Source organism: Sinocyclocheilus anshuiensis, unplaced genomic scaffold (genome assembly GCF_001515605.1).
Source record: "Sinocyclocheilus anshuiensis isolate Anshui unplaced genomic scaffold, SAMN03320099.WGS_v1.1 scaffold1027, whole genome shotgun sequence".
Taxonomy (NCBI): Eukaryota; Metazoa; Chordata; class Actinopteri; order Cypriniformes; family Cyprinidae; genus Sinocyclocheilus; species Sinocyclocheilus anshuiensis.
Genome location: NW_015547697.1, coordinates 678,176 through 702,218, shown reverse-complemented (window position 1 = coordinate 702,218; position 24,043 = coordinate 678,176). Strand labels below are relative to the sequence as shown.

The window sequence follows — 24,043 nt, the reverse complement described above, 5'->3', positions numbered from 1 at the left end:
CTTCAGCCAGAGCTGGTGTTCAAGGCTGCTTCATTCCCAGAGCTCCTCTCTCAACCTCCCTGCTCCCAGAGGTTCCTGCTAAAGCTGCTCTGGTCCAAGAGGATTCGGTCACAGCTGCATCAGAGGATCCTCCCACTGCTGTGATTCCTCCCTAAACACATTACACCTGTGAGCCACATTAAAATTACTTTGTGATTGTGAAAATGACAAAATTTGTTGTTTTAATAGGAAAACACATGATAATCTGGAAATATTAGCCTCTCCTTCAGTTCTAGAGAGGTCAGCATTCTGAGTCTCTAACTGCAGTATGGTAAATGTGAGTGACTGGCCCAAACAGACAGGACACTCGCACTCTTGAGTTTTCTCAACACTGACCATTTAATGAAGATTAATCGCAAAGCCTTGCTTGGCGAGACTATTCTCAGTTCCTCTCAGGATTGCATACACCAAGTGCATTTCTCACAAATGATTTACAGCCATGCCACTCTCTTTGCATCTTCTCTATTAGCTTTTTTTATTATGCTATATAATACTGTATATTAAAAGAGAAAAATGATTTTGTCTCATTTCATTTGCACAGCAATATATTCAGTCATGTCTGGCAACTGACAAATATGTATTCAGCATCATTGGAATATAATATAAACTTAAAAATGTCTGTTGAATGCAGAAAAAGATATTTTAAAGAATGTGTGTAACTAAACAGTTGCTGGCACCCATTGACTTCCACAGAATTGTTTTTACATACATGCGAACATGTAAGTTGGTAAAGCAGACTGAACAGACAAAGTTATTTCATAAACATGGATTACAGCCAAAATTCCCCTTTTGCACCAAGAAAATCGATGTAAACAATATTTCAAAAGCTTTAGTTTATTGCAGTGTCAACCATGAACCACAAAATGTCTTATAAAATAAAATAGTAAGCATTAAACAAATAGATAGCTAAGAAATGCACTGTGTAATTTTCAAACAACAGGGCCAGATCATTTCTTGTAAACCTTTATTTTGGAAAAAAAAAATAATAATCATACACACTGCTAAGATCAATATATATATTGGTACATATTAATGACAAGTAGTTCTGCAGAACCGGAATTGTTGATTCTCGAATGACGTTCCTCAAAGCCAGTCTAACGCTTGTTGTCAGTGAAATATTACCTAAATGGCATATTACAAAAAAAAGCAAAGAACATGTTTTCATCAAAAAGACAAAAAAGCAACTTAAAAATAAAAAACTTTGGTCTAGTTCCCTTCCGTGCTCTTATCCACCCCTCCTGAAGAAGTCGGTGGGAATCTTTTAATCAATTTACTTACTGTTGACCCCTATCTTAACTAAAAGCTCTCCTTCATTGAAGAGCACAAAATGAATGTTCTCTAAGCAGGAAACCCAGTGCTCATTTTTGTCTTTTCACAGAAGTCATGAAGAAACCTTGTTGTAGGCCTTTTAAATGATTCATGGCAGCTTATAAATCACCAGCTCTCTGAACAGTCCAACAAATTCTAAACGCTGAGAAAAAGAACAGACTTTTTAAATACAGAGAAAAGGATTGTAAAACTAAACAATGCTTTTGTAACACTGATGAAGCAGCATCTTCATCCTACCAAAACGCTGAGACGTTCCATTATAAACAGCTAGTTTTGCGAGCACACTGGCCTCATCCAAACCCAAATCTCACCCACCCCGAGACCCAATCTCTCCGTGACTCCTCTACTATCAGTTCAACAACTAAGAGCGGCCTAGTTTAGGCTCATGGGCTTTTAATGTTCCCACAGCATCCTTCACGGCATGGTAGATGATGTTCTTCACCTGTGAACGATGGAAATACAACATTAAATCAAGCATTTATGCTCACAGCTCACCGCAAAATCTTGAAATTTTACTTTGGTGCTCCGCAGAAGAGTTACATCAGGTTTGGAATGACATCTAGAAATACCTGTAGCTTGTCTTCATGGTTAGTGTGAGTGGTGGAAAGGTGGCGGAACTCCTGCGTCAGTCTAAAACAGTGCTTCACGTGCTCAGGAGAAACAAAGTCCTCTGCGACCTTGATACAGCTGTACAGGTTGTGCACCTGGGAAAACCAAGATGAGAAAATTAGTATTTGTGTGTCAAGTAGGGGTGTGCATTATGCATTGTCTACTATAATATCTTAATTGTTTTTTTAACAATGTGTCACTTTGCAAAAAACAAATAAAAACATGTCTTGAGTTCACACTTTTAATGAAGCCCATTAAAATGTAGTTAGAATGACCCAAAATTCAATATATAGCGGCAAAAATGCCCCTGTACGAGTTTTTGTCTTGTATTTCTATATGATATAGTAAAGCAATATTATGAGCAAGTGCTGTCTTTCTGAATTTCCGACTCATTGATTCATTTATTAAAGTCCCCATGAAATCAAAATTAAAGTTTTTTGGGTGTTAGTATCAATATGTTAGTCTTAAGGTTATCTATAAGGCAGTGTGCTCCAAAACAGTGACAAAATTCGCATTTAGAAGATATAAGCATTCAAAGCTTGCAGTTCGTCACATCCGCCAAAACGGCTCAACGATTTTTTTGACGTCACATCGTACTTCAGCTTCTCATCAAACTTTCTGTCCAATCAAATGCTCTCTAGAATCCGTAGCGCCCGCCCCCTACACTATAAAATAGACGCTGAAGCCGCGGCTGAAATCGGTCACTTGTCCACAGAATTAGTATTTTCTGTACAGTGAATGGCACGTAGTGCACTATATAGGGGACAGGGAACGATTCAAACAGTGTAAATATGCTTTCCATTGAGGAAACAAAGAAGTCTCGTCACGCTAACCACCGCATCGCGCACACACTCCAGAGACACGATAGCACGGAGCGGATCACATGCGCGAGTCGGCGCAGACCACAAAATGTATCGGAGCTATTTGAATTGTACACAGAATGCTATATTTTATAGCAATATGGATGAGATTGTGGCTGGCATACCCTGTCAAATGCGGCTTTACGGAGCTCAATGGCTCTAGCCCAAGCTGTGATATAAACGAACGCTATTGGCTATTTTAAAAAGGTCTTCCTGTTTCAGTTCAAATGACGTCAAAACAGAGTAACGTTTGCGTGTTTCTAAGCCTTTCAGGGGACCTTTAAGGCAGTATATCTTGCTGCTACCAACTGGCAGTTTTGGATTAATCTTATAACAATAATTATTCAATTGTAAATGCAGTGTAAATATATCTAAATAATGCTTTAGGTGCAGCTTATGCAACTCTTCTGCAGTGAAAAATGCATTTTGTTTCTATTTATTTTATTTGATTGGTATCAGCCTATATAGTCCTTATAAAGGTAAAAAATGCACTGGAAATCAATTTAAGGTGGCAAATATCAGCCCTTATTGAAAAGGTTCCAGTACAAAAACACACACTGCTAAATATCGTCTAATTATTGTTATCTACAAAATGCAAGAGTTATTATTGAGGTATTATTTTTCTGCATATTGCACACCCCTAGTGTCAAGTACATGATTTTGAAGTACTGAACTCTGATGGTGGACATCCTCTCAATAACCAACCTGATGTGGCGCTCCAGCTGGGATAAACACGGCATCTCCCAAAAACTGCACAATGGACCAGACCTGGACTCCATACTCCTCGTACAGCCTGCGGCGCAGCGTCTGGTCCAGGTACCAGCTCTGGTCGTGGATAGGATCATGATCTGGTGGGTTCTCCTGACCTTGTTCCTCTCCAACCTGCAATTAATAGGTGAAATGAACTTCAGACATTCATAGCGTTTTACAACATAGAAAGCAGAGAACGCTGCCCAAATCTTAAACCTTGTCTTTATTTCGGATAAACTATTGCTAAAGCAATAACGGTCAAAGTCATCCTTTCACCTTTCGCAGGAGCTCGCGGATCTTCTCAGCGTCTTTGGCGGCGTAGATGTGCCAGAGAGCGCCAGGTTTCTCCTTTGCTTCATAGACTCTTCTCTTAGTCATGTCATCCACATCTCCCTCTTCAATGGTCTGCATCACCTCTACAGTAATAACAGGTCGGTCAGTAAACACACAATCATAACTTGTGTAAACGTCTTTATCTTTTTCATTAAACTAGAGCTGAACTACTGATATTGATTGTTAGAGCCTCCTTTGTTTCTACACAGGGTTTCCAAGCATTGGGCAACTACACTATGACCATCAAAACAGAGAGTAGATTTAATATTTTAAAGTTTAATAACTGATTATAATTACTAAGCAGTAGGGCTGTCAAAATGAATGTTCATTCAAAACATTTAACACTGTCATTTATGCAATGCCACTATTAATTTATCTGAAAGTTTCATTCTGGTATACATGCTGCCTCTCTCTGCCCGCTGAAGATGCCAGCAAACCCAAACACACAAAATGATTGACGGGCAGAAAGCATTTCTGAATTTTTTAAACAAGTTCAGCCAGTCCCCTGACACTTTTCCTGCTGTTTAGGACTGTCACAGACACAGATGTGACCAATCTCAGTGATGTCGGTCAGACAGGACATTTTATGAGTGGCATTGCAAGAAATAATCATTTATAGGACATTCAGTTACTCACTTAGGTGCAAAACACACTTAAGCATAAACTTAAACATCGAGCAACAGAGAAGGTTACACAAGATTACAGAGATAGTTCACCCCAAAATTAAAAGTCTGTCATTAATTATAATTACTCACCCTCATGTCGTTCCAAACCTGTAAGACCTCCGTTCATCTTCGGAACACAAATTAAGATATTTTTGATGCATTCTAGCTCTCGGACCCTCCATAGACAGCAAGGATCCTAACACGACCAAGGCTCAGAAACGTAGCAAGGAGATAGTTAAAATAATCCATGTGACATCAGGGGTTCAACCGTAATTTTACAAAGCTACGAGAATACTTTTTGTGCGCAAAGAAAACAAAAAATAACGACTTTATTCAACAATTATGTATGCAGATACGTTGTTTACGTTCAGATCAAAGCGTAAACAACGTAAACTGTGTATCCGCGTACGGTGCTGCTGACACAGAACAGCATACGTTGTTTATGTATGATACTCAAAAAATGGCGCTACGGTGACGCAGCGGAGACGAATTGTTGAATAAAGTCGTAATTTTTGTTTTCTTTGCACACAAAAAGTATTCTCGTGGCTTCGTAAAATTACGGTTGAACCCCTGATGTCACATGGATTATTTTAACTATCTCCTTGCTACGTTTCTGAGCCTTGATCATGTTAGCATCCTTGCTGTCTATGGGAGGGTCAGAGAGCTAGAATGCATCAAAAATATCTTAATTTGTGTTCCAAAGATGAACGGAGGTCTTACAGGTTTGGAATGACATGAGGGTGAGTAATTAATGACAGAATTTTCATTTTGGGGTGAACTATCCCTTTAAGTAAATACAATGTGTGAAAATTGTTGCAGTCATTTTTGCAGATTACACAAATAATTTCGCAATGTGTGGTATTGCCAATCTACCAAACACAAATAATGTTTTGACTTTTTGTCTTAAGAAGGAACTGGACAACAAGAAATTTGAGATTAATTGCAATGAAAATTTTAATCTACTGACAGCCCTAACTAATCAAGCAAGCAAACGGAGCAAAGAGACTGAATAAGGGAGAAGGCAAGGATCAATCCTGCAGGGTTTGCTCAGGAGTTGTAAAAAGAATATACATCAAAAATATAATAATCACAATAAAATGCTCCAGTATCCCAACACATTTTTGTATGGGGGAAAAATATGACCGCATAGATTCCTGAAATAAAAAAGGTGACAAATTTCAATTTCAAAAGTTTTTTTTTGTTTTGTTTGTTTGTTTTTAAACATTTAAAAGGAATGAATGACAGGATATGAAGGTCCATCACCAACCACAAAAAAAAAAAAAAAAAAAAAAAAAGCTTTCCTATAGCAAATAAGAACTATTTAAAGGGGTCATAATGTTAACCTAAAGTTGAACTCAAATGTTCAACAAATCCGTCTGATTGTGAAAGAACTGTTCAGTTTAAGTTATTAACTAGATTAACCAGTTAACCGAAAGTAACTAGCTCAGAGTGATCCGTTCAATCCAGTTGCAGTGGTTCTCAAGTGAACAGCTCACTGGAAGGTCTGGGTCTGTTCCTGAGACGAAGGCAATCATACAGCTTCAGAAGACTTGGAATATAGTGCTACAAGGCTGTGACAAACTAAGCCAACGTTTCTGGCTAAAAGTTAAAGTTTCGTGGCATCTTCTGCAACTTTAGCATTAGTCGGACCCCCCTCGGCAGCTTTTTGACCAGTTGAGCATGTTTAATCGGTGGCGAAGCCCATCAGTGAGAGAAATCACTGTTCAGCATAGTGAACCAGAGCACAAGAAGAAAAACTGAAGATGCTATTCATTTTTCATCCTCATCTCATCTGTGATGATCTTCACTGAATCTGTCTGGTGTAAAAATGGAATAGTAAACTGGTGTGCTTTGTTTACAGTGTGTAATATGTGCAGTCCTAGCTCTTCCGGTTTGTAGGGCTGTCAAATAAAAACTTCGAATTTCGAAAATTCGTCGGATTTAAAATAAAAATCCACAATCCACAACGTTTTTGCATTCGAATTTTAGGTGTGCGTTAAGGCAGCCTTCTCAGTGGCACACGAGATGCGATGACGATGAAAGTCGTTGCATTTTAATGTTTTTCTTAGCCTATCCAGTTGAACCCACTAGATGCAGCGCTGTGGAGTTAAAATATTGCGGAAAAAAAGAACATCTTGTTTATGTCAAAACTGAAACCAAGCCGTTCACACAGAACGCATATTTTGCACATTTTCTAGAGGGACTTCTATCACTGTTGCAGCTGCATTTTTAGAAAGCTATGTAAAATGAATGTAAGTTAAACTTAAAAAAAAACATGTCTCGAGACTTCATGGCGGGTTTTTTTCCCCCATCCCACTGCATCTCATGTTTTTAAAAGAAGAAAGTACTCTGTGTGATTGGCTTTCGGCCCTTGTATTAAACTATGCATACATACATGATACTGTTTTGTTTATAGTTGTTTAAGCAACTTAATTATATTTGGTTTATAAACATTATTTTAAACATTATGCACTTTTTCCACAGATAGTCATGTTATTTTATTGCTTTGAATAAACGTGCACTGGTAATATTTTGCTCGATGCGCCCTCTTGTGGCCTCCGGAGAAAAGCCAAAAGCTTTTTTCACCCCAACTAAAATGATGCCTTTTAAATTTGAATGTAATTCGAATATTGATAATATTCAAGTACAAAATTCGAATTTAGTTTTTCAGCCATTTTGACAGCCCTACCGGTTTCGTCTTCAAACAAACGCATGGAACTTTTATTTGAAAAGAACCAAAGAAATTGTGATTATATGACCCCTTTAAAATAACTCAACCATCAAAACATCTGAAGGGGCATCAACACAGTGAGATGTAACAAAAAACACTATGGTCACTATGTTTCAGTGTCCTGGAAAACTCTGAATGGAGTTTACAAACTGGTGCACAAATTGGTATTTTATAATGAACCATCAACATAAATAATATACCATTTAATGTAAAGAGTAGCAAGAGATGGGTTAAAGCAATGGGAGTGAAGAACAAGAGAGTGGGAGGGCATGCCTTAAGTGAGACAAATGAAAAAACTGCACAGACCTTTGAATCCAGCGAGGTCTGCTTCTGTGAATGAGAAATGGTGCCACAATCAAAAGTAGCAAGACCCCAAGAGCACAGGCCATCCTAAAGGCCTTAACTGCGTCCGACTCACTGGAACTGTGAGCGGTTCGGACACTATAAGCCTGTAGCTGGATTTTTTTTGTTAAAGCTTATCATTTTTTTACTATGAGAAACCTCAGTCAGAGCACGCGCCATATTTAATCGATACCAATGAAAATGCAGCTATAAGGGAAAGACATTCAATATGTCATACTGATCGACCTTTAGCTGTACGTCATCAAATTAAATACGGCTTCTGCGCTTACTAAGGTCTATAGGGTGCCATGTTGGCCTCTAAGAAACTACCTCTTGAGGGAGGCTTGCAATCATTATTCACTGATTTAGTTAGGGGTCTGAATACTTTTGCAAGGCACTGTATCAATTTTTTCTATTTTAATGCCAGTTTCCTATCAAAAGATTTCATCTGTGGTTGGAATCTCTATCATTCAGACATTAACTAATTAGCTTACACACTATGGTCACTATGTTTCAGTGTCCTGGAAAACTCTGAATGGAGTTTACAAACTGGTGCACAAATTGGTATTTTATAATGAACCATCAACATAAATAATATACCATTTAATGTAAAGAGTAGCAAGAGATGGGTTAAAGCAATGGGAGTGAAGAACAAGAGAGTGGGAGGGCATGCCTTAAGTGAGACAAATGAAAAAACTGCACAGACCTTTGAATCCAGCGAGGTCTGCTTCTGTGAATGAGAAATGGTGCCACAATCAAAAGTAGCAAGACCCCAAGAGCACAGGCCATCCTAAAGGCCTTAACTGCGTCCGACTCACTGGAACTGTGAGCGGTTCGAACACTATAAGCCTGTAGCTGGATTTTTTTTGTTAAAGCTTATAATTTTTTGACTATGAGAAACCTCAGTCAGAGCACGCGCCATATTTAATCGATACCAATGAAAATGCAGCTATAAGGGAAAGACATTCAATATGTCATACTGATCGACCTTTAGCTGTACGTCATCAAATTAAATACGGCTTCTGCGCTTACTAAGGTCTATAGGGTGCCATGTTGGCCTCTAAGAAACTACCTCTTGAGGGAGGCTTGCAATCATTATTCACTGATTTAGTTAGGGGTCTGAATACTTTTGCAAGGCACTGTATCAATTTTTTCTATTTTAATGCCAGTTTCCTATCAAAAGATTTCATCTGTGGTTGGAATCTCTATCATTCAGACATTAACTAATTAGCTTACACTTACAGGGTTAGTTCACCCAAAAATGTCATTTACTCAACTACATGTTGATCCAAATCTGTATGACTTCTGGATTCAGAAAACCATGAGGGCGAGTAAATGATGACAGAATTTCATTTTTTGGGTGAACTATCCCTTTTTAGGACAGGAAGTGTTTTCAGGGAAATTTGAAAGCTGAAGACAGTGTGGATTTTTATATTTCCATTGAAACCAATATAAATACAATAATACCTGTCATACAGAATTTCAACTATTTGCCTTAAGTTTTTTTGTTTGTTTTTTTTAAAAGAAAAACAGACTGCAAAACTTATACAGCACAGGGGCAAAAAAAGTCTCGAAGACCAAAATTTTATATGTTACAACTGAACAAAAGAAAACTGCAGCCATATTTATGAACAGAAACGATAGCTTTATTATATTTGCTACAAAAATAAACAAGAAATGTTGTATTTTGAAATCAAACTGCTGCATCAAAATACACATACACAAAAAACCCTTAACACACATAAACAATAGCTTAATGCTTACTTTTTTCCTGGTCGCTGTCTCCTTCTGGGATGCCCACATACACCATTACGTTGACTGCATCGGATACGTCCAGATGCAGGTTAGTGGTGCCGACCCTCCTGTCTTCTGTGTAGATCAGTCCTGGGAGGGACACGGCAAAGGGAAGAGGTTAAACAGGGTTTCTGCAGACATGAACAAGTTAAATTTAAGACTTAAGACATTTTGAATACCACCTTATATGAAATTTAAGACCTAAACATGTAATGGAAATACACATTTTATTACATACATATATGTAATATTTAATGTGTATAAATTAAAAATTTAAGACCTAAACCTGTAATGGAAATACACATTTTATTACATACATATATGTAATATTTAATGTGTATAAATTAAAAAGAAAACAAAATATCATTGCTGTAATAAATGATATTTATTACTATGATATACAGTGAACTTTTCATGTCAGCAGACAATATTCCATGCAAAATATCCCTGCTAAATAACTGCATCGCTGAAATTTTTGGTGGAGTACACAATTTATTCTGAAGCAATATTTTCATCAGTGTTCTATCAGCTTTTACATACTTAAATCTGCATATTTACCTTTACAAAGGCCTATTTTGTTTAACCTTTTTAGATGTATGCATCATCTTACATGTCAAATTATTATAATTTATCAATAAATTCAATATACACTATAGGGCTGCTACCAGTCAGATTAAATAATTTACACTGCAAATAACAATAATTACAACTGCAATAAATAATGTTATGAGATTATTGTTTTAAATGCATTTATGAATATACAAATAAGAAACGTTGAGGGGGAAAATGCATACTTTTCAACAAACTTCTCAACTAAACTACCAGTAAGTGGCGGTAAGTCACTTAACGAGTGAGACATCGAGTCATTCATTCAACTCATTGAATGTGTTATCATGCTGGTAATCTTAAGGACTTTCGTGGACAGCTAAATGAAATCAGTATCAACAAAATTCATCTTTGCAATCCAGACATAATGCCACCTGAAGTGGCATTTAGATGTATTTACACACAGTTTAGTGCAGAACATGAATGCATTTAACCTGCAGTTACAAATGCATAAATAATGTTTTCATATATTAAAAATAAAACATTGAATACTGATATTTGAAATAATAAAAAAAATGAAAAGATACTTTAAATGTGAAATTAAAACCGCCAGTAGGTGGCAGCAAGTCACTGTTAATAAGTGAGGCATTGCGACTGAACCGAATCATTTAAACAGTTGATTCATTCAGGAACGAAAAGTTGTCATGTTGCTCAAAGATGCAAAACAGTGCTGTGGCTTTGTTTGGAATTATTTTTGTTTGCGAAAAACAGGCAATATGGTGTCTAAAACGAAAGTCTCTTAATAAAATTTCTAGTTTATTGAACTGTTGTAAAAAATCAATATCACATTTGTATAAATTTAAGACTTTTTAAGGCCTTATATTAGGAAAACGTTATTTAAGACATTTTAAGACTTTTTAAGGACCCGCGGACACCCTGTTAAAGCGCTGTCAGTGTATTCCTTGTAAGCAGTGGCGAGGATGTTGAATGCAGATCTCTTACCATAGGCATTGTACATTTTAGGACCCAGATCTGGCCGAACGAAGAAGTTTGGAAGACGAGAGGCCAAGTTGAGACGGCCATCTCTCTTTGTATACTCTGGCAGAGGAAGGTTCTCCATAAGATCATCAAACCTGCGAACAGGAGAACATAAGCAAGCTAATTCATAAAAACGGGCTGCTCCCAAGCGAAGATGCCATAGGTAGTGTTCGACCAATATGTTGGCAAGGCCAATATAGAAGCTGATATTTGGCCTTTTTTAATTATCAGCATTGGCCAATCATTTTTTTCTGTTTGGCCAATATGTCAGAAATGGAAACTTTTATCTTGTCAGTGCACAGGACTTTTATTTTGACAACGCTGAATGCACAGAGCTCCCATTGTCCATCTTCATTATTTTACAGCAGTTTGTTTGTTTGTGTTTAATGCCATTCCAGCTTCTGTGGCTATTTTCATGGTGAGAAATATTATGGCTGAATTATAATCATGTTATTTTTGTTAAAAACTCCAAAACTTATTTGGCTTAACTCTGTGAAAAATCTCTTGTTACACCAAATACACAAAATAATTATCTTTAAAAAAGCATCATATGACCCCTTTAACTGAATAAAAAAAGTTCTCAAAGAGTTCAAACCAGCACACTCTAATAAAACATGCTTAATGGATAAAGGGATTCCATTATTTTACGGTCTCTGTATACCAGGTCTAATAAATTATGACACAGAGCTTTTAAACAAAATTGGTTAAGAGTATATCAAAATGTGGCGTTTCTATTGTTAGTGATAAAGGCAAACAGTGTAATGCTTCCTCATCTACTATCAGCATTCAGCAAATATGGATTTAATTTCAACAAGTCTGAATATCTAAAAATTTTTTTACTTCCACTAACCTTGCTGTGATATATCCAGTTTGCTGCTATGCTGTATTCATGTAATATTCATTGTGTAAAGTATGTAAAATCAGAGCTAAATAGTGTTATACACAACATACCGTAACTAAAAATGTATTGCGATCAGCGTTGGGGAAAGTTACTTTTAAAAGTAACGCATTACAAAATTGCATTACTCCATAAAAAGTAACTAATTATGTTACTTTTATGGAAAGTAATGCATTACATTTATTTTTGTCTTACTTTTTGTCACCTGGGCTGGGCTTGCTTTTGTTTTTTAATAATAAGCTAAAAAACTATTTTTGGAAACTATAAGGGTCCTTTCACTCCAAAAGTGAAATTAATAAGCCTCAGGCTGAGGAGGAAAGTGCCTCTTCCTCTGCACCTCACTCCCAATTTCTCTCAACACAGGGAAAAGAGAGCTGTCAGTCAATAAATAGAAAAACAAAGTAACTTGAGTTACTTGTTTGAAAAAAGTTACTCGATATTTTCTTGTAAATGTAAAATTAATACGTTACTTTACTAGTTACTTGTAAAAAAAGTAATCTGATTACATGACTTGCATTACTTGTAATGCATTACCCCCAACACTGATTGCAACAGCCTGCTTTTAAATACGGTACGATTCCTCCTTTTACTAGTACTGGTACTTTAAGAATGACAGAAAGCCATATTTCCTTAGTTGCGTCAATGTGCGACAGCAGGACAGTGTGTGTTCAGTGCTCTGCTTCAGATCCCTGCATGAACATTGGCCTGCCAAACTTTATATACATCTTGATAACTTTATTCAATTTCTGTATTATCTCTTAATTGAATGCTACTGTTAAAAGACCTACTTTACCTAAAAACAGTTTATTTCATTTGTGTCTTTGTTTTGTATTTGTTCTTTTGTTTGTTACTTGCATCTATGTTCTTACTGCTATTAACAAAGATAAAATAACAAAAAATTACTATATCATTATATAAATTGTTCTCGTGAAATAAAATCACTCATATTGTGAAATAAGATTTTGGTCATATTTCCCACTCCTAGCTCATGCCCAAGTCAAATGAATGCGATTTATTTCGTGACACATGAAATTTTTCCCCATCTGAGTTTGACAGGTAATTGAGGTCAATAATAACCATCTAATTTGGCTAAATTACCAATGTTTCAAAGATCTATATTTATCGGCTGTATCATAGACTGGTAGTTGCTCACCACAGGCCTTTGTGGTGGGAGTGACATATGATTTTGTTTTTATTTTTTTATTATTATTTGTAACATTTTTAAAATTAGTAGATAAAATAATAATCTACGAATTCCATGTGCATCATCTATTATTGAATTACTGTTCCTGTTGTGTTATCGGTTCAGTAGTAGTATCGAGAGACTAGTCAGGTATTGTATCGAAGTCAAAATTTTGGTACCGTGACAACACTAGCGCTAACTTGTAGAAACTTACCAGGTTGCAGCGTTTCTTTATTTGTGAAAAATACTATAATAGAATTACAGAAAGAAGTTGGCATCTAAATAAATCTTTACAGATGTATTTTTTATTAAGATCATTTTTTTTTATATTTATTACTTTTCAAATGACAATCTAGTAAATATTATGCATTTATATTATACATTTAATTTAAGCAACTGTTATATATGTGTTTTTACACATATCTTTAAATTAAATTAAAAATGTCTTTAAATGAAACAGTGTGCTATGATATATATCGATATATTGGCTTCTTACTGCCCAACGGCCACCATGCACTCCAAAATACCGGCATCAGCAATAAAAAAAAAAAATCCACATCAGTCGACCACCAGGTATGGCACCAAATAACATGTCAGCAAACCTACCGAGTGGGCATCATGTCTCTGAAATCTTCTCCAGGAGGCCAGTCTTTAAGTTTTAGTACCATAGGTTGGCCATCTCCACCCTTCAACCGCTCTAGAGAACAGAGCAGAATATAATAGACCACCAGATTAAAGTGGTTTCATAGTTCATGACAATTAAAGATGTTAATAATCAAATCAACAATAAAAAGATACAGGCTTGCTCAGATGTACTCACTGGAAATGACCTGGAAGCCATCCCAGAAGTCTCGGACTTTGACATCAGAGATGATGGCGCAGTTCCTACAATTGACCAGGTCCACATCCTGGTCTCCAAACTCCTTGCTGAAGGACTCTGGCTTCCACAAGTTACCCTTCAGCTTTTTGTGTATGCCTGAGACCAGCACAGGCTAAACAAGAAAAGGTTATTAGCATCAGCAGAATGTAAACGATCAAATAAATGCGCATCCATTTGATATTCACCGCTCACCTGTCCTTGTTTCCAGCACTCTCTGAAGATCTTCCAGTTGTTGGTGTTGCTGGGGTCCTGCAGGCAGAGCAAACGGCCATCACACAGCCACGAGTGCGAAGTGTGGGGGTCTAATACACTGAGACCCATCAAGCCCTCTCTGCGAGGAGCAGTCCCCGACTCGCCGCCTTCTGCTGACCCTGACGCACGTCGACCCTCTGCCTTCTTCGTCTCCACCACTGATGCAATAATATGATCCAGGAAGTTAGGAAGACCTCCCTTCATTTTATCAGCCTGCTTAAGAGAGAAAGAACAAAAATATATAAATAAAAACATATTAAGAACATTTATTTTCTTATGTCTATGTCTCAACAACACTTACATTACTGTTCAAAATGTTGTCATCAGTAAGAATTTAAGAAATTAATACATTTATTCTGCAAGGGCGCATTTAAATAGATCAAAATTGGTAATAAAGACATTTATAATGTTCCATTTAAAATAAACGTTGTTCTTTTTAACTTTCTATCTATAAGAAGAATCCTGAAAAATGTATCATGGAAGCAGCACAACTGTTTTCAACACTGATAATAAGAAATGTTTCTCAAAGCATACAGATAAAGTTAAAGCACTGTCACGTACACCAGCAGTGGAGAACACTGAAGGGAAAGGAACACCTCCTTCGGCGGGACCCTGCGGAAGCTTCCCAGGGCCAGAGTTCAGCAGATCCCGGAGGCTAGTGCCCTCTGCTTTGGGTTGGGAAGGGCCAGCGCCTAGCAGCAGACTATTGAAGAGCTTGGGACTGGACCCTGAGGGTTTGGAAAGTGTGCCGAAGGAGTCCAGACCAAATGGAGCACGAGAGTCACGACCCATCACGGAGCGCAGAGACTCTGAGACAAAACAAGAGGAAGAACCTGAGCACATTGTGTCTGCCAAGAGCCCTTGCAAAGATTTACCAAACTCAAGATTTACCAGAAAACGTTATGTAGAGTGGTTCTAAAACATTGTTAACAGAACAAGATTTAGTTAAGTTTGTTCTTACAGGGTTGCAGACAACAAGGGGAAAAACAATGCCAAAGGCAAATAACAAAATGTTGCTGATGCCATATTAATCATGGATAGCAAGATAAATAAGATCAAACTTTTAAAATCAAACTATATGCTGTTTTACTGCAAATTCATGCTACTTTTAATTAAAATTACTTTCTTTAAATTTCTTTTGAAAGCATTGTCTTTTTTTACCTGATTTATGCATTCTTTGTATTATGTTTTTGATTATTATTTACATATCTTTGTTATGCATTCCATGTATACAATTTTGTTTTTTAACAACTATAAAATGGGTTTCACGTTACATTAATTATGGTATTTTTCATCTGTTTCTCTGAAGAACTTTGTTCTTAATGTAAATTTAACAGTAAAGCACTTTGAGCTGCATTTCTTCTATATGAATGCTGTTCTACACATAAATTTGTTTATTATTATTATTATTATTATTATTATTATTATTATAAGAGTTTATAAAAATAATAATTACCAAAATAATAAATACAATAATAAACATATCTCTGCTCAAATGTACAAAATAATATATACTACAGGGCTGTCAAATAAAAATTCGAATTTCGAATATTTGTCAAATTTAAAATAAAAATCCACATTCGAATGCAAAAATGTTTTATTCAAATTTTAGGTGTGTGCCAGGCAACGTTATCAGTGGCACACGAGATGCGATGATGAGCTGCATTGTTCATTCAAAATATTGCGGAAAAAGAGAACATCAATGTGGAGAAGATCTTGTTTACGGCAAAACCGTTCACACAGAACATATTTATCGCATTTTCTATAGGGACATCTATCACCATTGCACTCGCATCTCGCACAAGAGAGCCGCATGTTTAGAAACCCATGTAAAATTAATGCAAGTTCAACTTTTAAAAAAACATGTCTCAAGAAAAAAGTAGGCCTACTCTGCGATTGGTTTTCAGTCCTTTATAATAAACTATACATACGTGCACAATGCTGTTTTGTTTCTAATTGTTGAAGCAACTTAAGTATGTTTGGTTTATAAACAATATTTTAAACATAATGCACGTTTTTTCAAAGATAGTCGTATTATTTTATTGCTTTGAATAAACGTGCATTAGTAATATTTTGAACGATTCGCCCTCTTGTGGCCTCAGGAGAGAAGACAAAAGCTTTTTTCCCTCTAACTGAAATTAGGCCATTTAAATTCGAATATAATTCGAAAAATTTAATCATATTTAAGTACAAAATTCGAATTTAGTTTTTTGACAGCCCTAATATACTATATAAAAATAATATATATATAACAGTCCATGATCATTTTGGTCAAATGTTAATTCAAGGTCCTGAAGCTAAACCAGTTGAGAACCACTGTTAATTAAGCACCTCCACATGTGCTATCCACTAATTGTTTACCGCTCTAAACTTATGGTGTGTTCACACTAGACGCTAATGTTATTATTCGTGTGAGTAGATACAAAGTCAACGCAAAGACACGAATAGAGGCGAATTTGTGCCGTGCGACGCGAATGACGCAAAATGCGTGACGTGTTTACCACGAATGCACGATATTCACCTCAATCGCGTCTTTCGTGCAAGTTAAAAAATTTCAACTCGAGCGGAAAATTCGCATGACGCGTTCTTGCGCAAGCCAATCAGCAAAGAGCTTCTTGACACATCCAGTTGAATCAGACAATGGAAGAGAGCATTATTGTAGCTGTCTGTCATTATACATGTCTGGAGCATAGAAAACAATTAAAATCAAATCAGTTGTAGTGGTACAGAGATGCTGCTATCAATAATAAAAATAATAGTAATATCAGTGTACATATACAGTAGTAAAATGTAACACACACATTAAAGGTGCAATAGGTGATTGTCTTCAGAAACATTTGGTTGAAAGTCTCTTCACATCCCGATAGCAATCATTAAGTTAAGTGGTCTACACGTATTTATATATTCTGTGGAAGGTGTAGGACCAAGAAATGTTTGTCCAATCAAAACGCTGGATCTGAGCGTTTTAGTTGGCTTTCCTACCTGTCTGTCAACATAAGTATTTGCATACCTCTGCGCACCCGGTTCGCGCAGAACCCTGTTCGCGCAGACAGGATACGTCATCAGCGCGTTCACGCACACTGTGCAGACAGAGCGAGAATGGCAGACAAACATCAACAACCCGATCTTCCATCCTGGTATTGTAGTACTTTTAAAGTTTTCTCACCGGTGAATGACACATGATGTAGCCCAGTGGTTCCCAATTCCAGTCCTTGCGCCCCCCCGCTCTGCATATTTTGCATGTCTCGCTTAGTTAACACACTCGATTTGGAAAACCAGCTCGTTAGAAGTGAGCTACGTGCATGAACTGTTCCGATCGATATGATCCCTACACAGTGTTCATTGCTCCCTACTCCCTGAGCAGGAGAAATCCATTGAAGTTTTACTTCACTTCGGAACATGGGCTGGAACTGGGAACCGCTGATGTAGCCTATTGTAGTAATGTTGTCTCTGGTATTCTGGTCTGTGAGCGTATATGCGTTCAGGGGGCGTGGCTTTGGACAGCGATTGCAGGGAGGGTGGGATGTTCGCTTTCAGTGCTATCAGGCTAAAGTTAGCATTTTCCAAGATCTCCTACTGCACCTTTAATGAAGGATCCTAACATTACTCATCCTCCTCTGGATGGTGCTGTGAACCCAGACACATTGGCGTTTGGCTTTCCATCGTATTTGGGACTTTTTGACAACAGGTACAAAACAGCGATTGTAGTTATCTCCACCATGGTTGATCGCGCTATGTTTTTATTTTCGCGCGAGTGACAAGAAACATCCCGCGAGTAATCTAGAGCGAGTAACGTGATGCGCATATTCGCTTCGCGTCTGGTGTGAACACACCATTAGTCTCACCTTTGGGCTCCTTTTGTGTGGCCAGGTCGGCCAGCCAGTGAAGGGCAGAGGAACTGCCCTTGCCATCTTTAGTGGCTGGTGTCGGGGCAGGAGCAGGGCTAGGAGTGCTGCTGTTTGTCCCACTGGAGCCTGACGTAGTGTCAGCTATGCCCGCCTCTTCAACAGGCTCTGTTTTGACTGCTGCACCCGCTGCTGGTTCCCCGTTCGGACGGGTTGTGGCTGAAGTGGAAGTGGCTCCATTCCCCACACTGTTAGCCGCACCCGACTGCACCAAACATGAGAAGCAAGATGAAAAAACACCTAAGAGCATTACAGATGTAATTGACTTTCAATCCAAATGTTTTGGAGATATCTTGCCTGTGAAAGGCCATTTGGAGCACTGGGCCGCACCAAGGGTTTGCTATGTCGACTAGTGCAGGGGCAGTTCGCTTTTATCCCCCATTTACCTCTGGCTGCGTGTACCATGTCACCTATGCTGTACAAGGCTAAAGGGATACAAGGAGACAATAAAACTGAGCTCCAGTTACTGTGATTTCATATATTTTTAATAGGGATAAATGCACTAACCTGTTCCAGGTATAATTTGAGTGGGCATGAGGTTCTGTGGCTCGTGTGGCTGGCCTTTAGCACACTTCAGCCATGAGAACACCTCTTCTTCTGGACTCTCGTCTAGTGTAAGAGCAGAAGTGAGAGTCTGAGACATGCTGTAATGAACGTACATGATACAAGACAGTGCTCTTGTATCAAATAGGAGGATAGCTTCATGACTGTGGCAGATCCTTTGTCATATCTACCTTCAGGTGGCCTGTTCTTGCGTAGCCGGTAGCAGTCGAGACAAACGCCGAAGCCACATTTGCGACACACCCAGTGGATGTTGAACAGCGTTGTTTCACACACGTCGCACATTTCTCTCACTCCCCTCACAGCTCGCTTCCATGCCACTTTTTCTGCAAAATCACAGAGATTTTATATAAGTCCTTATTATAATTTTAAAATAGTCACTAGCTTTTTAGTATTTTAGTGTACATTTATAATACAAAACAAGTGTTTTTTTTTCCATTTAATAAACCTTTTTTTTGACTGCAAGCTTTTGTTTTTTAGTAGTACTTTTAAAAATAATAACCTTGCTTTATATTAGTCCTGAAGTGTTGACACTAAAATAAGTAACACTGAGGTCCTGAAAGGTGCTATATATAAAAGAACTGTTTAATATAAGATTTTCATATATTCCTTACTGATAAGATAACATATGCAACAGAGTTTTCCCATTTACATTGAGCTTCATTCATAAAACATGAGTAGAATGTGAAATTAATTGAAAAAGCATTCATTTTAATGTGGCACTTCACCTGAATTTCTATGAATTATTCAGCTTACATTTCATGAATGAGGTCTTTAATATTACATACACTGATTATGGAAGCTACATTCATTCAGCTACTAAGCAATTCATTCAGGTGTCCGTATGTTTTCAAGAGAATGATTAACATGTTATATATTACAGAAATTGATATACATGATATAAAATATATAAAATTAGACAAAAATAAAACAAACCTAATTAAAATATGCTAAAACACCCAGAAATGTTTAATTTAATTTGCCACCTTTTTTCTTTGAAAAAAACAAAAACAAACAGGGTTCCAACAGTCTTGGGAAAGTCATGAAAAATTTATAAAAACATAAAACTCCATGTTAATTTTTATAAAGAATATACACAGTAATGTTAAGCTCTAAAACATTTCATGTGGTAGAAATCTTCTTTAAAATGTTAATAAATAAATAAATAAATATTAGAAGAGTCAGGTAAATTTGTTTAAAAAACAATAAAAAAAAAAAGAGGGAAACTTGAACATTCAGCTCTTAAAAACTACTAGAATACTTTATTAACTGAAAACTATTTTAGCTGCTATTTTACTTTAAGTTTACAGAAATTAAGAGTGTCCATAAAACTAGATGGACTGGTGAAAATAGTGCATGTAAAACATTTTGGCATTATGTGATACTTTCTTAGAATTTATTCAGATTATAAATGATTTTGTGTGAACAAGCTGTAATCAGTTTTGATAAACAAATAGTTACTTACGATGGGGCTCTACCATCATCATGGCCTCTTTCTCTGACATGACCAGTTGGCAAAACTGGTCACCCACATTTGCTAAAATATATTTGGACGTGTCCAGGTCAAGTCCTTCGTGTACCGTGAGGGAGGGGAGCCAAAGCCCCATTGCCATGCTGTCACTCTGCTGCGGGCTTAGAAAGCCTTCCACGCGAAGGACTCCCTTCTTAGTGAAAGCCAGCCTGTTACAACACAAGTCAAGGTGTCAGTCTCATACCCTAGCCAAGAGTTAAGCTAGTCATACCTGTAGTTGTCTGAATCGTATTCACCTGCGGAAGTGGAAGAATCGGCAGGACACGCTTGGGTCGTCATCGTCCTCGTCTTCGCGGGATTTCCTGTAGCGCTCCAGACGGCACTCGCGGCATTTGTGCAGGTGGGGTGCCACGTTAATGCAGGAGCCGTCTTGCAGAAAGGACTCTCCGGACTGCTTCAAGCGCCGAACCTTATTCTGGTCCTTCAACACGGACTGCCCCGCTACATAAATCACACACAAACCCAAAATCAGATGATTGTGAACATCGACTGATCTATCATATCGGTCGATTGGTGGTTAATGGCACTGCTGATACTTAAGAGAGCAGGTGGACAGAACTTTTAAACAAAGACAGTAAACTAATGAAAAGAGTGCTACAGGAATTACACATTTTTGTAGGCCAAACCTTGAAAAACTGTCTGTGACTTCTCTTATAAAACAGCATTTTTGGTGTAATGTTTAATGGCAAACATGTTGAAAATTAGTCGATGAGATGTTGATTCATTAAATGCCAAATGCTAACCTTGGAGGCTTGCCTTAAAGTGGTTTTGGTTGCTAGCAAGTGGCTAAATGGGGCCGAAGAGGTTGCTGGGGACAATAAACGTCATCATACCGAACAGGTAAACCTCACCTACTCTTTATAATCGAGCTCTTACAAACTATTCTACCTCAAACTTTCAGGGAAAATGTTGAAATGAAGAACGCTTAATGGCGGTAACGCTGAAGTCATGTGACCATGGTGTAGTTCGCTAAAGGCCCCTGATATACTTCAAACAAAATCGAAGAACGAACTGATATGACGTCATTTCGAACAAAATCAGGCTGAAACGAAGTTCGTTTTGAGTTTGTTTCGGCAGTTCAAAACAGCTCACCAAAGCGAACTTTCTGGGGGAGTTCATTTTGGTTCCTAAACATCTTTGAGCTTCCATTGGTCCATGGCGATTACGTAATCGGTGGGTGTGTTCTGGAACTCCACCTTCTTTGACGTGCGATTTTTTTTTCCGGTTTGTTTCTCATTCAGCGGAGGTCAGGCAGGAGAACAACATCTCCAAGTCACTAGCAACATAAATACACTGTGTCGAATAGCTGAGCTGGCACAAATATATCCGCACCTGTACGATCGCTCGCGGAGAGGCTATTTTTTTTTTTTCCCGGTTCGTTTCCCATTCCACGGAGGTCCAGCAGGAGAACAACATCTCCTAGTCACTAGCAACATGAACACACTGGAGTGTCGAATAGCTCAGCTGGCACAAATATATCCGCACCTGTACGATCGCTCGCGGAGAGACTTTAAAGATTCAGAGAAAGCATTTAATTCCTGGAAAGAAATTGCAACGAAGCTTGGTGCCGACGACCCGGAGTTATGCAAAAAGTGACGTAGAGAAACATCAGATGCAAGTTTTCCAAAGCCATGAAAAGAATGAAAGGAAAGAGTAAAGATATAAGGTAGCAAGTACCAAATACATGTGTTTCAAATAAATGTTACACCATACTGCTGCTGCTGTTGGTCTTTCAATAAGCGAATTTAAAAGGTATACAATAAAATTAAATGCCAAAAGAACATACAATAATAAACCTTTTTTTTATCAAATCATGACACTACATAAAATATAAAAAGGTGTAATAATTTATCCAGTTTAATAAAATAAATGAACATTAATAAAATAAAGTAAAAAAACAGGTTTGTGTTATTGAGATGACTCCAATATTTTGTCCACATCATGCTAAAGTTTTCAGACTATGAGCCATTTACACTTAAAGACTGATTAAACAGGTTTGTGTTATTGAGATGACTCCAATATTTTTTCCACATCATGCTAAAGTTTTCAGACTATGAGCCATTTACACTTAAAGACTGATTATGCTCATTAAAGCCATTATCGCTCAGCCTTTTCGAACTTCTTTTTGTCCCCAAACGAATAACGAAAACGAACTTCGTTTGAAGTATATCGGGGCCTTAATAGTGTACCTATAGTTTTTTCCTTCTGGTGACTGTATTTAGAAACAGGTTTGTGTTATTGAGATGACTCCAATATTTTGTCCACATCATGCTAAAGTTTTCAGACTATGAGCCATTTACACTTAAAGACTGATTATGGGAATGGAATGGTTCTTTTGTATTGCAAACATGATACTTGACTCTGAACTGCTGCTAATCATTATTCTTTTGTCTATAATATTCTGACCATTGGTACCCGTCTCACACCTAAATACACCATCATTGCATCTTTATTGTGTTTAGGGCATATGCACGAGTGTCGCGACACATGTTTACATTAATCTACACCCCGCCTCCAGCAGCGCGGGGGTGTTGGAATGTTCGAAAACAGTATACCGTCGCTCAGCCTTTTCGAACTTCTTTTTGTCCCCAAACGAATAACGAAAACGAACTTCGTTTGAAGTATATCGGGGCCTTAATAGTGTACCTATAGTTTTTTCCTTCTGGTGACTGTATTTAGACTTAAAAATTTGTCGGTTCAGTTTCGAAGATCTTCACGGATTACATAATGAAAGAGTTTTTGGTTTGAATAGATTTGAATAATTTTGTTTTAAAGTAGTAACTTAAAGCTTTCTATAGATATATTTATCTTGTCTGTGAGGCAAGTATTCGTTGAGTTTCGGTTCATTTCTGTAAAGCACTCCAGCTCAAGACAGAAATGGCAGAAAGCACATCCTGTCTGTTTTCTTTATTTTATAAAAGCACATTGTTTTGTTGACATTGTGAGTGCACACAAATAAAAGTAGACCCTTTACAGTTCTGAATGATATATACTCTTACCTTTATGGGCAAAAATGACGGCGCATTTTAAGTTGTTTTCACTGTTAAGAAAAAAATGCAATGGAGCGCACTGGCGCCTCCATGTTCTGCAAAGCACACTTTAGCTTCCACTCTCCGCACAAACGATTGGATTTATTTTATAAAAGCACATTGTTTTGTTGACATTGTGAGTGCACACAAATAAAAGTAGACCCTTTACAGTTCTGAATGATATATACTCTTACCTTTATGGGCAAAAATGACGGCGCATTTTAAGTTGTTTTCACTGTTAAGAAAAAAATGCAAGGGAGCGCACTGGCGCCTCCATGTTCTGCAAAGCGCACTTTAGCTTCCACTCTCCGCACAAACGATTGGATATGCCTAATAGCACACATTTATCTGGATTAAACGTTTAAACTAACATTGTGATATGCCTGAAGTGTTTTATATCTATAGATTTTACTTAAGCTAGTCATGATGATTTAAGAAGGCTAAACTGATCAAACATAGGCTATGGTATCAACTCACTGCATGCCACTGGCCACTTAGTTGTTACTTTATAAAACAAAAACATTAATTTAACAAAAAAAAGTTCCAAACATATTTCTAAATTAACAATAAAAAAGAAAAGAAAAAAAAAGTCAAGAACATAACCATTTTGCCATTAAAAACAAAACAGAACTATTTTAATGACTACAACAGCAGCCGTGTAATGGGGAAGAGAGAGAGAGAGAGAGAGAGAGAGAGAGAAAAAAGACACAGGCTCTAGTCGGACTTGGGCCGAGTGTTTTGGGTCAGGGCCGGGCTAGGACACGAGCG

At 37.4% G+C, this 24,043-nt stretch overlaps 1 protein-coding gene across 7 annotated transcripts in view; it reads right to left on the bottom strand.

Moving 5' to 3' along the window:
* Positions 1–935: 935 nt before the first annotated feature.
* LOC107703655 (lysine-specific demethylase 3B-like) overlaps positions 936–24,043 on the bottom strand; it is a 34,333-nt gene continuing 11,225 nt past the window's right edge. For 4 of the 7 annotated variants that reach the window (XM_016506371.1, XM_016506376.1, XM_016506377.1 and 1 more), the window contains 17 exons: positions 20,483–20,687; positions 20,181–20,395; positions 18,889–19,041; positions 18,662–18,763; positions 18,452–18,579; positions 18,095–18,359; positions 14,811–15,058; positions 14,190–14,465; positions 13,938–14,109; positions 13,724–13,814; positions 11,001–11,131; positions 9,423–9,542; positions 8,365–8,388; positions 3,864–4,003; positions 3,543–3,719; positions 1,938–2,072; positions 936–1,810 (listed from right to left, as the gene is read on the bottom strand). In XM_016506371.1, coding sequence (XP_016361857.1) covers positions 1,730–1,810; positions 1,938–2,072; positions 3,543–3,719; positions 3,864–4,003; positions 8,365–8,388; positions 9,423–9,542; positions 11,001–11,131; positions 13,724–13,814; positions 13,938–14,109; positions 14,190–14,465; positions 14,811–15,058; positions 18,095–18,359; positions 18,452–18,579; positions 18,662–18,763; positions 18,889–19,041; positions 20,181–20,395; positions 20,483–20,687 — 2,663 coding nt within the window. In that variant the 3' untranslated portion in view covers positions 936–1,729. Of the gene's footprint in view, positions 1,811–1,937; positions 2,073–3,542; positions 3,720–3,863; positions 4,004–7,622; positions 7,647–8,364; positions 8,389–9,422; positions 9,543–11,000; positions 11,132–13,723; positions 13,815–13,937; positions 14,110–14,189; positions 14,466–14,810; positions 15,059–18,094; positions 18,360–18,451; positions 18,580–18,661; positions 18,764–18,888; positions 19,042–20,180; positions 20,396–20,482; positions 20,688–24,043 lie in introns of all 7 variants that reach the window. The other 3 variants (XM_016506372.1, XM_016506373.1, XM_016506375.1) reach the window with 3 other exon arrangements.